General features: G+C 47.2%; 1 protein-coding gene across 2 annotated transcripts in view; it reads left to right on the forward strand.

Moving 5' to 3' along the window:
* The first annotated feature begins 393 nt into the window (after nucleotides 1-393).
* The window catches only part of LOC126541919 (protein Wnt-6-like), a 50602-nt gene continuing 33212 nt past the window's right edge, over nucleotides 394-17783 (forward strand). The window contains exons 1-2 of one of the 2 annotated variants that reach the window (XM_050188885.3): nucleotides 394-2141; nucleotides 7606-8871. In XM_050188885.3, coding sequence (XP_050044842.1) covers nucleotides 8798-8871 — 74 coding nt within the window. In that variant the 5' untranslated portion in view covers nucleotides 394-2141; nucleotides 7606-8797. Of the gene's footprint in view, nucleotides 2142-6923; nucleotides 8872-17783 lie in introns of those variants that run through there. The other variant, XM_055077014.2, reaches the window with a different exon arrangement.

Genomic DNA, 17783 nt, shown 5'->3' on the forward strand with positions numbered 1-17783 from the left:
AGTGCACGCGGGAATGCTCGGGCACGTGGGCGAAAATCTGGCATGTAGCAGCAGCAGCCGTGTAGTAGTAGGAGCAGGAGGAGGAGAAGGAAAAAAGGCAACAGCAGGCAGCAACGACAGCAGCAGTCTTGCAACTACCACAGTAGTAGTAGTAGTAGTAGTAGTAGTAGTAGTAGTTGTTGTTGTTGTTGTTGTTGTTGTTGTGTCGTCGTCGTCGTCGTTGTTGCTGCTGCTGCTGCAGAGCACAAACTGGACTCTGGACTTGTATAGCTTAAGAAGTCTAGCTGATTGACGTGCAGCTTTACATTATTAACTTGTAGACAATGAAGTGCAGGGACGTAATACATATATGTCAATGCACTTCCCCACAAAGTTCATAGAATAAGTTCTTGTGTTGAAATTTGGAAAAAAAGAAGGAAAGGAAAGAAGCGAGTTTATTGGTCGTTCATGGCGAAGAGAAGAGCTAAACACATGCAACATGCCTGAATACCCGCCGCGGTGGCTTAGCGGCTGTGGTGTTAATTGCGATTCTAAATACGAGGTCGCAGGATCAAATCGCGGCCGCGCGACCGCGTTTCGATAGGGGCGAAATCCAAAAAACGTTCATGTCCGATGCATTGGGGGCACGTTAAGGATCCCTTGGTCAAAATTACTCGAGAGTCTCTCACTACGACGCGTCTCATAATCAAATCGCGGTTTTGGCACGTAAAACCCCAGAATCCAACATGCCTGAATCATGAAGATACGCTCATGTATACTACGTTTAGAAACTCGAAATTGTATCGGCGCCCCACTGACACAAACACACAAAGAAATGCAGCGTGTATTCTACGCACACAAGAATGCAAAAAAAAAAAGAAATGTGACTGGCCTTTGGGCGAGTCACAAAGCTCTAGATCTGCAATTCGAGAACACGAAGCAAAATGCGCAATGATGTAACGCAGTGTATAACGCCGCAAAGGATGAACGCTTTGCGCAAGTCCACATTCATTTTGCACCCTCTAACATTCCAATTTCATTTCAGCATACGCGAGGATATGGATGGGAATACGGTTGCGCGCGGCGTACGAATCGTTAAAGCAGTGCTGTCTGAGCTGCCCCATATTGAAACCCCAGGACGCAAGAGCAGATGTAATAACAAACGAATTCACGATTGCGGTGTTCCCATGCGCAATACTCGTAACGGTCCATCGACAGCGCATTGCTTCCGCCCTTTGCACGCGACGCACGAGGGGAGCACGCGTATCTGCCGGCCGTATATGCATGTTTTTCAAGAGGTTCGTTTCGAACGGAGAATCTGGGCCAAGAAAAGCGGTGCATGTTCGCGCAAGGAGCGGAGACGGTTGTGTATCCGCGTCCGTGGAGGCCCACCGAGTTGGGAGAGGGGCCCCAATGACTGGAAGCTTCCATTGTCTTTCTATACACCTGCGCCAGTGTCTTTCGACCTGTTTACCTTGATAAAAGACAACTCTATCTGGCAGCCCCCAAGAACCGTTCTTTTGTTCGGCCACTCGACGCGCGATATGATAGCATTCTCGCCGAGCTCCGTCTTCAAGAACAGCGAGGAAAAGCTGATTCTTCGCGTCAGCGATCGCCATCGAGGGCCTCTTCGAGGGGCTTCTTTCTTTCCTTTTTTTATTTTTTTCTTTCGTTTCTGCTCCCTCCTTCTTTACGAGCACCGTTCTTGAGGTGCCTTTTGTCCCCCTTAGTCGAGCCAACGACGCCGGACGCTTGCCGTCCGCGTACGAAGACGCCCCCGATCGAAGTTTTGGGCTTTACCGGCTGTGTGCTCGATCATCGTGTTTCTCTTGTGGTGTTTCTGACGACTGCAAGTTTTTTTTTTTTTTACTCGGGTACAGTCACTGCAGCGCCTCGCCGTGTGCTGAAAGGAGTACGCCATCGATGTGAACTGCATCAGTTCCTCTGCAGTGTGCGTTGGACTGCGGCTGCACGCTGAAACTGCACAGGTGAAACTGTGGCTGCTGACGCCGTGTTTGTGGAAGCCTATAGCTTGCTACGAGGGAAAAAAATATTTGGTACCTTCAACAGAACTTATTCCCTTACGGGATCCACGGCATGTTGACGAACCGGAACAGACGTAGGCGCTCGCTGTGACAGAAACTGTACAAAAAGCTATGCTGGTGAGTACGCGCCCGCGATGTTTTGGTTCTGAACGTCCACGTATCGACATTGTGGAATGTCCGATGTGGCGGCGCTAAGGTGCTTCGGTATGAGGAGAGGGACGTAAATTAGAATAACTTATCGCCAGTACGCACCTGACTATGCTATTTGTTTTTTGCATTCAAAAACCGGTCTGCGGTACAGTGATCATGTTGCATCATTTTTGAACCGGCCCTTTCACTTCCCTCCTCAAACACTGCAGATATATGGTACGCGTAGCAGTGGTAACCTGACCCCGAAGAATGCAGGTAATTAGGTTGGGAAACAAGGCGAGAACATTGTTGACATTGTTTCATTGGCCTTTAGTGCTCATGCATAGGCCTAACACCAGCAGCGGACTCAGTGGACAGGGCTGGCTGTATGCGACACTAGGAGGGAACAAAATGAAGAGAAGAGCGAAGTAGCCCAAGATGGACCAGAACTGATAGCAGGCCGACATTTACAATAGTTTGCCCACAGGTCGTCTGCTTATACATATGAGTGCAAGTATAAATAAATTCGGTTGTGTGCGAATACGTGCGAAAATAGAATGGAAGGGCACTCAATTGTCTGTCGACATCTGCAGAGTTTCTATTTTATTCGCATAAGTCGAAGCTGTTTTCAGTAGAAGTGCGCACATCTACAAAGGGACTGTTTGTACGAAGCTGCACAACATACGTCGTGTTGCAATGCAGTACTTCTACATGGGTGCAGCAAATTTCCGTAAGCAAGCTTTCCCACAGATCAAATCTGCCGCGATACCGTTATAGTAGCATGCACTGTTACAGCTGAGACACGCGTTGTTTTGAAAGCTTCGATGGCAAGGCTAACGGAGGGTGGCAGTAATCATGCACTCAGCCTTCATGTTGACACCTTAATTACGATTCCAGCCCGAGGTGCACCGTCTTCGATTTAAGTCCAACGAAGTGCGTGGAGAAGCGCACTTGAGGGTTTTGCATGTCGTCAAAACGCTGTGCAGCGGGAGAGGCCGCGCAGAAAGCGGTGCGAGACACGTGCACGCAGTCGCCCCCCCCCCCCCCCCCCTTCCTCTGGCGGGGACGGGGGCGCCACGGAGGCACGGCGTCTCGCTAATGCGAGCCGGTCGCGATAAGACCGGAACAATGGGACCACGGCCGAGAGGGTACTGAGACTGACACACAATGCTGCGCCGCGCGGCCGGTGGAGGCGACCTGTCCAGGGAAATGCATGCGGAGAAGCCCAGCAACGCTGGGAATAGTTGATTGGTCAAGTCGGCCAATCAGTCACTCAATTGCTTACTCAATCATGCCCCCTTTCGGAAGCCTACATGCGCGAATCATGCTTCAGCCAATCATTTATTGGCAAATAAGTAAACTTTCCTTTGGGAGGCGGCTATCAGAAGTTCAGAGCTGGCAGACCAGCTCTGGGCCGTCCGGCAAGCCAAAGATGCCGCTCGAGTCCAAGAACTTCGAGCCGTCACCAGAGGCCACCACATCAAGAACTGCCGGACTATTCTTTACTAAAGTTTCTTCTTCTTCTTCTTGAATAAATTATTGATTGTAAGGTTAGGTACGCAGTGTTCTCTGATACATGCGTTGTTTGTGGAGATTTGAGATTAATTACTTAAGTAATTAATTAATTAATTAATTACTTGATTGATTGATTGATTGATTGATTGATTGATTGATTGATTGATTGATTGATTGATTGATTGATTGATTGATTGATTGATTGATTGATTGATTGATTGATTGATTGATTGATTGATTGATTTCTCTAGGCATGCTGCCAAGGGAAAAAAGGTTGCTTCCTAGCCCGGGAGGGCGTTATGCTCTTGCGTGCGGCGTTTACCATGCACTGACTCATTGGCGTTGCACCATTAGGCAGGCATCTGGCAAAAAAAAAAAAAAGAAGGAAATAAGAAATAAAGGAACTCACCCGATGGCGCTGTGAAAACCCGTCGGGCAGAAGAACAGGATGTATGATGCAAGCTGACGTTCTCAGCGTGACACGTAGTACCTGGTCGAAAAGAAGACGGAACTGCAGCCATATGTGCATCATAATATCTGCTACGTGCATGTACTAACAGTCAGAAGCCAGGTGTGCTTGAAAGGGCGTAACTTAACTCTTTAAAACTCACCTTCATAGCCAGCGCTTGGGAATTTTTGTCGCCTTGGTGCAGCCCAAGGTTCGTGGTAATATGCATGAACACAACAAATTCCATGCACTAAGTACTATTCGAACATGCGTTCGCATTTGCAGTTCTGCCTAGGAGGATCGAAAATTGAAGTGAAATACTTTCAGTGCGAACTGTAGCGATGGAGCAATGACGTTGACTGCATTTTGAAATTGTTTTATAGCTCTGTTTGCATTGTTGGTGCTTCTGATGTACTTGATGTTCTGTTGTTTCTAATGGTATTATGCATGCGATGCACGAAGAAAAAAATTGAAGGCATAGCGAAGTCTAGCAGACCTGGCGACAGAGCACAAGGGCGTATTCATTGTTGAACGTTCACGGTATTACATATACATCCACGTAAGTCAACCATTGCCATTTGTTGGGCGTGGTGGTAAACTGACTTGGAAAGCATATTTAGCGCCAGCGAACGAGAACATAAGGGAGACCGGTTAATGACCGGTTACGAGAACATACTCTAAACGTGAGAAATAAGTAACACGGTCATCTGTCAACTTATTGTCAGGAATGCGGCTGTGCGCCGGTGTGTGGGTCCTGCCGGGTTGTAGCGAAGCACAAAGATAAAGATGTGCGAGAGATTATTGAGGCTCAGGCTATCTGTCGGAATAGTGATACGTGTGTTAGTGCCCCTTCGGTTGACTTGTTAGAGACGGCTTTTTTGGATGGTTAAAATTTGGATGAGGTGGCGCCACTGCGCATGGGTTAAATAGGAGGGTGTTTCCTGAAAATCAAGCGGTTGAAGTTAGCGCATTCTGGTGTCGTCTCCCTTCTGTCCCGTTCGCTGGCGCTAAGTATGCTTTCCAAGTTAGTCAACCACATTGAGCCGTTAAAGCGCTCTTGTCACAGGTGAAACAATGCCTGCGCTATTAGGTGTCAGAGGGTAGCTTATTGTTTTGGTTCACTTGTGGGGCAATGGAGAGGGACAATCAGCTAAAGATCAGGGAAACACACGGCCTCTTGTCATAAACGTGTTTGATTTAAGCAGTTGATGATTAAACTACGGGGTGTTTTATTTTTTGTTTTTTTTTAGATTATACAATTTTTTTTTTAAATCACCTGTGGCACATGGCATAGTTCTTTTCCTTGTGCTAGATTACGCGAAGAGGCAGACATTACTATGTATGCATTTGGTCATCAGGAGCGACGCGTCCACAGGTGCACGCCAGACTCCAAAAAGCGGCCACACTGACATCCAGCTATCTTCGAGCACGAGCTTTGGAGGTGTCCTCCCAGAAGTGCTCTATGGTCGGTTTCACCCGCAAAGCAATGAGACAATACGTTGTCAGAATTAATGGACAGCCTATTGCCTACGACAAGACGCACCGTTTTCTAGGAGTGATAATAGATGATAGATGATAAAGTTCTAGGACACTGGTCCAGACGGGTTTCGGCACTCAAGACCTTAAGGGCTTTGCTCAAGTTCTTAAGGACATGTGAATTGTGCGACCACCTTTGACTATTGTTGCGCGTAACATCGCGTTAGTGTGTGCATTTTCTTGTTGTCTTTTTCTCTCTCCCTTCTCCTTTTATTCCCTTTACCCCTTTTCCCAGCACAGGGTAGCCAGCCGGTATTTACACTGGCTAACCTCCCTGTCTTTCCTTCGCTTTTGTCTCTCTCTCTTGTACGAGAAATCGAAATGCATAATTAGCTAATTAACAAAAACATATAATTAGCTTTGCATTTAATTATTTTACGGCATATATCGAGAGAGAGAGAGAGAGATGAAAGGCAGGCAGGGAGGTCAAACCAGATATTAGACTCCGGTTTACTACCCTACAGTGGGGCTGGGAGAAAGGGATTAAAAAGAGGACAGAGAGGAAAAGGTTTTAAAAAAAATCACACACAGAGACAGAGACTTTCACAAAGGTCAGTAGATCGCAAGAAGCGCAGTAGCACTTGCACGGCCTTCTTCTTTGACGTTAGGTCCTGTCGATGGTGTCGAATTCCTTCTTCCGATAGTGGTCGGTCGTCCAGCTGGTTGCTTTTACCAAAGCCTATGCGTTCCGCATAGAGATGGCCGACACCGCAACCTGTGACCACTGCGGCCATGAAGAATCGATTGGCCATATTTTGTGCGACTTCCCGCAGTACAATCCACAGAGTACAATCCATGGCATATATTGAAATTTCGAGCTGTACACGAGGTGTACGGGAGGCATATCACCATGGAACGAATTTTCAAGATGGCACCAGTTCCGAGCTATTCATTCCCAAAGTGTGTGACGAAATACGTGGTGGTTCTCAATAAATTTTGTACTTCCCTTTAATGCATCAAATGGCGTATTGTTAAAAGTAAGTGGATCGACAATGCTTGGTTACAGCAGGTTTGATGGCGCATATCTCGAAACCCGTGCCGTTCTCAAAATTTCTTCCAAGAGGATATGCATTGCAACCTCGCCAGGTACAATTCGTAAATTGTAATATGTGCCTAAAGTAATTAGTTAAAAGCTTAATTAGTGACTTTTTGTTAATTAGTCAAGTATGTCTCTCGATTTCTCGTGCAAGTAAAGTTCGCCGTTTCGAGAAATCGAGCTCAATAACTTAAATTATGCTGTCTGCCATGGCGATTTTAAAAAAATTATGTATAGTCTAAAATCAACACCCAGCATAATGATGACACCTTGCAATCATAATGGTGGATGGACTTATGCACCCGGAAGGACAACCAATTTTCTATCGCGACAACTGTCAAAACTTTATTGATCTGTCACGATCTCACCTCCTCTCCTCTCCCGAGGTAAGGTATGTAACAAACTTACATATACTGTACTTCGGAGGGAGCTCATCTGGATGTCTTTCCAGCAGATATCACTCGGGATTGCACAAGTGTTTTTTTTTTTTTTTTTTTATGTACCATGGCGAATCTCCTATGATAGCGGGGAAGCTACAGCTTCGAAAGTTGTTGGCCGAATAGCCATGGCTGTGCAACTCCAGTGCGCTGCGGTGGAACCAGTTACAACGTCTAAGCTTATGTGTCATGAGGGTTGAAGTAGACAAGGTTTGTTCCCATACAAGTTGGTGTAACGCATTCCTAAAGTACACACAAAATACGCAATGATCTTAAATGTAATTTTCACACTTTTACAAAATCTCTTCTGCGAGACAACCTCCTGTCGACATTTCACCTAACTGGCACACTCGCGCTATATATTTCTAATATATTTTGCTCTTGTGTGATGGCATTACGGCAGCAGAAGTGCACATCATGTAGAAGCAATATAATGTCGTCCTTTCTTTGACATTTTTTATTTTTCTCTCTTTTTTTCAGGTTTCGGTGTCAGTCGGCTATTTTGGGAACAGTGCTGAAGCTGCGAACGTCCGCGGATGTATCGACGGCTTGAAGGGGACGCTGAGACGTCCGATTCGCAGCGAGATACTTAGGCAAAACTAAGAACAACAACACCACAAGTCAATAGCCAGCGTTCTTCCAATAAGAACAATGAGAAATTCCTGCGGCAAGTGAGAACATAGTGCATTTAAAGACCACAACCCCAGTTATCTCAATGGTAGATAACTGAAACCTTCTTCCTTTTTCATAAGCTACATCTGTTGGCTAAACTACGTGGGATTTATTGAGGCGTACCTACTCATAGACGCGACGACGAAGAGCTCTAGGCTTTAGCTCACTTCGAGAGCTATGATGAACGAACTTCTCACGACTCGTTTTCAAGGAGTGACGGCGTGACACTGCTAAAACGTCGCAAGCCTGCTAATCAAATCTACCGGGAAAAAATCTGCGCAGATAATCTGACCGTTCCTCGGAACAAGACGTGAATCTGAACGCAGGATACCATCGGTGAGCCAATTCTTTGCGGAGTGCACTTAAAATCCCAACTAAAGCGCGACAGCTGATGCCATTAAGCTGGCAAGGAACGCGAGACAGGCGCTCGACGGTCTTTTCTTCGGGAAACCACCCCCGGGCCCTCCCGTGAAGAGCAGCACCACTGGACGTCACACGCAGAGGCGCCGAGAGTCACCGCCTCGCGCACAGGCGAGAAATTTACGCTGCTCTCCCTCGGGGACCGCGGAGGAATCGAGGCCGCGTGGCGAGCTCTTCGAGAGCAGCATCAGCGGCCGGCCGGTCTTCTTCGGTCGCGGTCCTGTCGCATAGCTGTCCCCGCACCGTCGGCGGCGCCTTTGGTGCCGTAGCCGAAAGGTAGAAGAAGAAGGAGGGAGATCGCCCCCCCCGTTCGGGGCTCTCCTCCGCCACGGGAGCAGCAGCAGCAGCAGCGTAGAAGAGAGGAGGCGCCTGGCGACTCCGCCCTCCGGCAGCAGCAGCAGCAGGAGCAGAGGGTCCAGCAGCAGCAGCAGCATCTGCGGCGTCGGCGGAGGCCGCGAGAGAGGGTGTCCCCGCGGCTGCGGTAGCGGAGAGCGGCGGCGCGCCGAACGAGCACTAGCCATGCCGCCGGCCTCCGCGCGGAGCGGGCAGCGCCGTTGCAGTTAGCCCCGCCGAGAGACCCATGGATTACGCGGTGCGCTGGTTCGCCGCTGCCTGGGCCGTGCTCTTCCTCGCCTTGCTCCTGCGCACGGCAACGTGAGTACCACCGCCGCACACGCACGCCCTGTCCTCTCTTGTTCGGCTCCGTTTAGTGCGCGTTGTTACAATTGCGGCCTCGCGTCGGGCGGCGCTCCTTCTCCCCGAAAAGTTGACCGCCTGTAGAACGGACCGGCTCGATGGTCGTCACGCAATTATTTCACTCTCGGAAACGAGGGCAGTTGTTCGGTCTAACGGCCTGTTTGAAATAATAATCAGTTCCTTCGCTTCTGTCTCTTTGACGCGACTGCGTTTGTTTTTCCCCCTAGCTGTGCCTTCCTCGCATTCTCCATTCGTATCTTTTCCGCGAATGCACTGCCTCACACGGGCGCCGTGTTCGATTGAATGTCATTGCGCGGCGCTCGCGAAGTACGAACGAGAGTCCGGCGCAACTACTGGAATCACCGCGATGCGCCGGCACCTTCACCAAAGAGGCCCGTTCAAATAACGGCAAGGGGTGAAGTGAATGAAATGCGCGTATCAGGAAATGACTATAGTTCGCGGAGAATGCACCATTAGCATTTACTTCTAATAAGAAAACAAGAAGGTGGTACTTATTTTGGTAACGCATCGATAGGCGAACGTGGGATTGTTCCGAGAGCTGTGAAAGTTTCATCTCGAGAGAAATGCTCGTCGGTTCTGTCGCAGTACCACGAGCCATGTGCGTGCGTCGAACGACGTTGCATTCCACGACGGAGTGTTAGACGCAGCATTTCTAAAAATTGTGCTCGCGCCATCAGCGGCTGACCAACAAAAGGAATAAAATAAAAGAACAATGCCCTCGTCGCTCTGCATACAGATAGCGCGATTACCTAAAAACACCCTCGCCGTCGCTGGCGGTTCGCCGGTTCTTGATCTCCTCTGCGCCTTGTCGTTGGTAGCAAATAAAGAATAGCCAAATAAAAGCGAGAACAATAACGACGCTATGAGCGCGCTAACCTCTCGTGACCGAATCTCGCGGAAGGTCAAAGCACTCCCTCGAGAAAGACGCTGGCGCGGTGTAGTAGCGATACCTTTGAAACAGAGGCAATTTCTGCCTTGACTAACGGGAGAGATAAAATACTGCTCCCCGAGACGGATATGGCCGTAAACGTCAGGTTTCGGCTCTTTCAGTGGAGAATGGCCTCCCTTCTTGTACCCGCAGGGACCCCATCCTCCCCCCCGCCCCCCTAGCCCGTCTTTTTGGGCCCTGTTGCACTATATGGCTTCTTGTGCTTCCTTCCATTTTGCCTCCAAATATCTCGCCGGCGGAGGAATTCCGGGGGCCATTGTGCTCCGCACCAGTAGAAGTCTACAGGGGTTAACACACGGGTCGTCCCTCCTTTCCCACCTTCCCGCCCTCCTCTCCGTCTCCTTTCGACGTGCGTGATTTCGGCATCGTCCTGCTCGCATGTTGATGCGGCAGCACATCTCGCGGAGAACGGCTTGCCGGCGGTGCGCTGTCAAATAGAGGAACTAGCGACCAAATTTTGTCAGAATAATAATTTAAAAAAAAGTTGTCCGTTGAAGTGCAAAATTAAACGTTGCCTGCTTCAGTTATCGATTCGCGCATTTGGCCGCACTCAAGTGTCGCACGCACCAATTGGTATGTACACTATCAGCGCTTATTACGGCTTCCGTGTGCGCAATACATAGACGGCGATCGGCCAAGAACTCTGCAATGCTTGGCAAGCATGCATCGCGCACTTTGGCTACGTGCAAGAATATTTCTCAAAGAAGCGCGCTAACACGTACCAAAACGAGGCGTAGATTTCCGCCGAGCAAGCTTCCTCTCGTCCATCGATTTGTGGCATAGAGCGCGTTACCACATGTCTATAGTTACCTGTGCATACCGCTGTCCAAACTTTCGTGCTTGGACGCCCGTCGCTATATTATTTAGTGCGCTCTTTCTTATTAGACGCGATTGACGTACACAAGGAAAAAAATGTCGTAAAAGTGAAAGATTTGCTGACGTTCGCAAGTTACGTATAAAACAAATTATGGGGTTTTACGTGCCAAAAACGCTCTCTGATTATGAGGCACGCCGTAGTGGGAGACTTCGGAAATTTGGACCACCTGGGGTTTTTCAACGTGTACCTAAATCTAAGTACACGGGTGTTTTCGCATTTCGCCCCCATCGAAATGCGGTCGCCGTGGCCGGGATTCGATCCCACGACCTCGTGCTTAGCAGCCCAACACCATATATCCTAAGCAACCGCGGCGGGTAACAAATTGCCGTTCTATAAGCCGTGTACGCGATAATGGGTCCATGAAGCGGTGTAACTTTACATTGTTGGAATACGTGTATACCGGCCGGCACGTGCTGCACGTGATGAACGACGCTATCGGCGCGCAAGAACTCGCGCACATGTATACATTATAGACGAATTCTCGGTCGCAACCAGCGTGCACAATTATACGCCAGCGCTCGGCCGAAAAGTATAGCACGGTTCAACACTATGTATACAAGATCGTTTTCGCTTCAGCTACAATTATCAGTTCATCGCGCGTTCTCGTCCATAAACTATATACTGCATGTATACGTATGCCCGTGCGACTGCTCAGGAAAGCTGCATTTGCGCGGCGATTTCTTCGAAGAGCGTCGCCATGATACTTCGCTCTGCGAAACGTGCACGGAAAGCGTGAATGTTTTGACGACCGGCGTATTATTGGCCAATATCCTAACGCGTGCCGACGACCCGAGATCGGGAGAACAACATGTGTAAAGGAAAACAATGCCGACATTTAACGAGCGTTGCGGGTCATAGCACTTCCAATTTTTGTCTCATTTGCACATTGCTTTTACTTTTTTTCGCCACTCGTGGCCCGTTCGTTGTGGCTGTGTTTCCGCAAGACGCTAGTTGCCTTCTGATATTTTTTTCTTGTCTTTTCCTTTTTTGTTTTTTCACAACGATAGCATACTTTATTTCGCCTACGGCGTCGCTAGTGATACGGTGTTACGGAAACAAATCGTTGACACATAACCTGTGCTGGGAACGGTTTGTGGGCGATGCAGAAAAGTCACGGCCGTGTGCATAGCTATACAAAAAAAGAAGAAAGTTGCTTGTTGTCCACGTCACGAATTTTCGCCGCGTGTCTATTGTATTAGTTTTATACTGCTGTGGTTGAAAGAGTTATGATCATAATAAGTATACAAGTCAGGCTATACATTTTTGATCAGGCAAATCTACTGCTGCTTTTCTTCTTCTTCTTTCTTGTTCTTCTTTTTTTTTTTTTTGTACCTTACATCACTCCTGTTTCACCTGGGGTGGGGGGAAATCCAGAGGAATAACATTGTGTCATTTATGTGCATGATGCTTCTCAATTATTTTTTATGCTGCAATTCCTCGCTTATCTCCTGCAATAAGGAGTAACTGTCACCACTCATTGGTGCCACATGTGCTTAACAATAATGTCAATAAACAAAAACCATAAATGCTTGTTTATATTTATATTGTTTCTTTATTTATTTATTTATTTCTCCTGAGTATAATTTATTTGCAATTTAGTGTCAGGATTCTGAGCATTTCGACAATTTTGCCTTTACGTGTAATCCTAAACAACAAGCCCAATAATTGCCAATTTATATCTTTGCGTGCAGCTGGGCAGCGCAAAAATCAGCAATCTTGTGTCACTCGTACAAATTTACAGGGAGTAGTACTTGGACTTAAACGTGTATAGTAACGCGCAAGACTTGCACTGGTCTATGTTAAATTGAATAACGACATCTCAAGGTTCATCTGTGATCCTGCTGATGAAATAGTGGTGAGTGAATTCCGGTATAATGATACATTAATTAGCTTACGCCGAATTAACGCTGCCTATGCATCTCGCGTAACGAAATATAATTTCACACTTCCGCAGATACACACGTCTCAATGAGATGCTTTAGTTTGTTGAGTGTTGTGGTGTGCTTTTTGTAAGTTGTTTATCTATGTCGGGCACTGCGTATATCATTTCATTTTTCATCATACCCATCTGGAGCAGCATGCCAGGCAAACCTCTCTCTCTTACCCATAAATCATTCATTTAATTGAAGTAATCATGCCTTGGCGCAGCCACCCTCAGGACGCATAGTTAATTGGTGTTGGGCTAATAAGCAAGAGGTCGCGGGATCGAATCCAGGCCACGGCGGCCGCATTTCGATGGGGGCGAAATGCGAAAACACCCGTGTACTTAGATTTAGGTGCACGTCAAAGAACCCCAAGTGGTCGAAATTTCCGGAGTCCCCCACTACGGCGTGCCTCATAATCAGAAAGTGGTTTTGGCACGTAAAACCCCATAATTAAATTAACGCATAGTTAACCCGCATATATGTAGCGGCGGTCCCGGAAAAGCGAATGTGCCGGATTCGGCCTTCGTCGACTATAGGTCGGTTTTTTTCTTCAGCTGCGAAGTTTGCTTTACGAAAACATTGCTCGTAGCGTAAACTCAGCGCAAAGCACCTATAAGTGAGGTAAGACTATATGAGCGTGCGTTTAGAGGATAGACATCCGGATAAAAGCGGAGACACAACGCTTCTGTCGTTAGTTCTTTCCGCCAGCCGCACTGCTATTTGTTCCCGCACTTAGGAGCTTTGCGTTGCTTTTACGTCATGAACTTCAAGCAACTCGCCCAAATCTCTACGCCGAGGACATTGTTACATCCACGGCACTGCGCTTTTGTCGGCTGGCCGGCAATTTTCATGTTTGCGAACTACCTTACTGAGCGTTTCCGTTGTCTTCATGATCGCCTGTTACTCTGTGTGTATACAAAGAACGGTGATGCGGACAAAGTGCACCACAACCGATAAATATTTTATTCTCTCTCTCTCTCTCTCTTTCTCGCTTAGTCCACGTGGACTGTTGCTATGAGTTTTGCATCGCATACCAATCTGTTCGTATAGAGCTATCGTTGACGCCGCCGTGGACTCGGATTAAACGAACACGAGAAGAAGAAAAGGCGCAGCGTGCATGTCAGAGTATATATGGCGTAGTGTTGTGCCCGCTCCCGACTGCATCCATTGTCAATTTCGCCGCCGCCACTGCTTGAAAACTGAGCTGCCGCGAGGGCCGGGTGATGCGCGCATGCAGTGCTCCGTCTCCACCGGCAGCAGTTCTATGAGCGAATCCTTGACCGTGTTTATCGATCTTAGTCTGGCTACCTGTGAACGAACGCGCCGCGCGGAACTGAAAAGCGATCTGTCTGTGCTAGATGCTATGCTTCTTTGCATTGGCAACATTGAGACAAAGAGAAAGTGAGTAAGTTCGCCGGTATCTGGAGAGGTTAGCCAAGAGACAGGCTCGGAATGCTACTCAATGTAGGTAGGTCTAGATCACGAGGAATGAAAGAAAGAAAGCGCAAACAAAGCGCACGCACACTTACACGTACAGCTGCGAAATGAACTCGCACTATACAGAGTCTCACTGGAGCCCCGTATCCCTCAGGAATGCTACACGCGCTTTAGTGGGGTGCAGTTCAGATCCAGGGCGTAGCCGTGGCGTACGAGAACGTCCGGCTGCTGAAGGTGCTTGTCAGGAGGCACGTTTAAAGCGTTTCTCAAGAAGGACCTTGACGCTGTTATGCGCCTACGATGGCAAATTGAGACAAGACACATTTCATCCGCTTTCAGCCTGGCTCATCAGCCGCTTCTCAAATATAAATAAATAAATAAAGCAAAAGAACGTGTATACGTTGTATTGCGTACACGCCTCAAAAGAATATCGTATACGGGCCTCAATGAGTTCCTCCTGGCCCAAGGGATGCACCATGCGTTAGCATTTAGTACATTATTGAAGTGAAAATATTAGAAAGAGATTTAGTCAACCTATTATGGTGACGGCTGCTCGTTTTCGCATAATAGTACATAGAATAAAGATAAGATATTGTAAAATAAGAAGAGACTGCGCAGGTTCGGCGCGCCCGGGGCGGAGTTAGATAAGGGAGTAAACAAAGTTCACATAAAGATTCACACATACCGGAACATACGCAGACGAAACACGACGGCATGTTGCGCCGGAGAGCTGATTCCCGACACGTACACGTATGTTGGGTTCCAAACATCATTGGTTCCGAACACGTACGTGCGGCCGCGATGCGATTCATGATGAGCAGATGTATAGACGAAGAAAATGCATATGCAACGTAGCACAGGCGCAGAGAAACAACAGTGAACTGCGGGATTCATAGCATTTAGTATCGATCGGGATGCATCGTTCCTTTCTCGCGAGTTCTCGAAACGATCTCACAGGAATCACGCAGAAGCCGCGCGCAAATCTGTTTACAGTAAGTGCTACTGCATTTGGGGGGAAAGAATGCTGAGAAGGGCTTCTACATGCAAGATGCACGCTCATTATAGAGCCTTTTGAAAATGTGCAGGTAACTTCGTACATTGTCCGAACTTTTGTGTTGTGACTCTTCTTTTGCACGTAGACATTTTGTACGAGTTTATATGAGAGTATGACACGACTAACACGCCGACTTCCTTACGCATGCTCCAGCCACCGAGTCACTGCACGTGCAAATAATGCCCGCACGAGTCCTACAGGATATTGAGCGCTAACTCTGCGCTAGTAACAGCTGCAACTCAAGCGCCGTTAACTCCCGGTGTATTTTACTTCGACTAGCGAAGACGAGACAAAGAAAAAAAGAAACCCAAATCGTATCACTCCGCATGTCGGCCTCTGCACGCGCAACGCCTGACTCAGAGAACCACCGATATATTCCATCAGCTTTCGTTCAGATTGCGTCATCAAACACGAAAAGATAAACAATAACCGTAGAGATTAGGCGAGTATAGTGATTATGCCTTGGGTCACATCGCAATGGTCGATACTTTCTAGTGCTCTTCGCTATCCGCGCTCGTTACCGAGAGATAAAAAATAAAAATGAAAAAATATGCGCGCCATGTCTCGCAAGCTTTCTTTCCTTCTTTTTTTTCCGCGAGCACAGCAATTTCTCGAGAGCTCGCAGTACTTGTCGGGTCGTATATTGTTCTGGCTTAAACGTCAAGGGGTTCCCGCCACAGTACTGTACGCGAAGCACCGCTAGACACAACTGTGACGTCCGCGCATTGATCGAACAACTTTCCGTCGTTCTAAACGTCAAACTTTATGGGGACCTAATTCGAACGGAGTCTGTAAAGGATATTTCAGCTGATATCTCGAGTGCGGCAATTAAACTTGACTAGTCATGATTGAAAATTTAATAGTTTGTATAGATAGTATATGGTTTGAGTAAGAACACTGTTGAAGTAAACTGCTGTCAAAACTGTCATGATGCTTTTATTTGCGTATGCGGACAACGTCGGACACACCGTAGTCAAGTGTTGCCACGTGTGTAACAGCGCAATAACTTCACTTTGGCGGCTTTTCGCACATGCTCGCTCCGCCTCGCGCTCTTTAGAAATTGCAGGTAAGAAAACACTTATCGAATTGCTAATACTTTCTCGCGGATATTAAACTTTATTGAGGTTGAAGAAAGACAGCCGTCTGTGAAATGTGTTAGAAGCGAACATGCCTGGTCTTGTGAGAACGTCTGAGGTTAACATATTCGTAATTACAATTTTGCAGCAGAATTTCGCCCATGTTATTGTGCGATGGTTCTTTGGTATTTTCATGCACTTCACAAAGGACGAAATAATATTCGGAGCATAAGCTTATTCTATCCCTGCACTGGCAATTTGGCGCTCAGGAGGTCAAGCTGACTGAGCTACACCGTGAAGTTACACTTCGAGAGCAACAAACGCGTTATTTCTGCCCTTAACAGAAGCTACAAAAAGTGAAACAAGAGCGAAAGAAGAAGGAGAACGCGACCTTGAAACTCGAGCACCTCCTCTCCTTAACGTTACAAAGCATGGACGCAATAATGTCTAATCGAGGGTGTATAGTTAGTTACTTACCTATTACCTGGGCCTTATCACGTATCATTCTAACATACGCAATAACTCACCCTAGAAAGCTTTGATCCACAATTTGGCGTATATTTGTTATGCGAAGCGTCAAGTATTGGAACGCACGTGACGGAGTCGTGACATCATACTTTGAGTAACCTTCCACAATACTCGCAGCGTTCAATTAACAAAAATATAAACGTAGCACATCTCATCGTCAATTGTGTCATAGCATGTATTTCTTTGCATGTCGGCAAATAATATGCAGCATTCTATAAACCCAGCGTAACGTCGATAGTATTGTTTGTATATATATATATATATATATATATATATATATATATATATATATATATATATATATATATATATATATATATATATATATATATATATATAATTGTTTTGCATTCTATAGGTCACGAATTATGATGGATTGTGGATAAATGTATCGAAGTTGCGCACTTTTCGTTCAAGGCACTGCAGACCACGCATTGAAGCGCATTGAAGTTAAAGGAATTCACAGAGTGAACAGTGCAGGGGAAGCAAAAGAAGCTGTGCTGTGTAGCCACAGTTGCCGGTGAAAGAGTAGTGCTGCAGTGAAGCGCTCTCCTTAGAAAATTCCGCGTGTTCGCAGAATCGTGTGATAGTCCACCCATCCACCCACTCGTATCCAGACATCCACCCACTCGTAGCAATTGCTACAAAGACAGACAGACAGAGAGAGAGAGAAGAAACTTTATTTGGTCCTAAGAGACTACATTGTCGTAGTCGCGGGCCGCACCCACGCCGTGACCGTGATCTTCAGCCCTGTCGCAGGCCCTTTGGACAGCCCGAAGCTGGACTTGAAGGCCGTCGCTCTTGACGGCTTCTTGCCAGCCTTCTTGCTTGTTGAAAGGCGAGTGGTGCAACACAGAACAGTGCCACAGCATATGGTTCAAGGTGGAAAGTAAACTACTTTGCAGCAATTGCCACGATTGGGTGGATGTCCCATTTTCCCTTCATTAATTATTTCTCTTGACCTTGTGAGTTTCCGCAGAACTAATGCGTCAAACTCCCGCCT

This window comes from Dermacentor andersoni, chromosome 2 (genome assembly GCF_023375885.2).
Source record: "Dermacentor andersoni chromosome 2, qqDerAnde1_hic_scaffold, whole genome shotgun sequence".
Lineage (NCBI taxonomy): Eukaryota > Metazoa > Arthropoda > Arachnida > Ixodida > Ixodidae > Dermacentor > Dermacentor andersoni.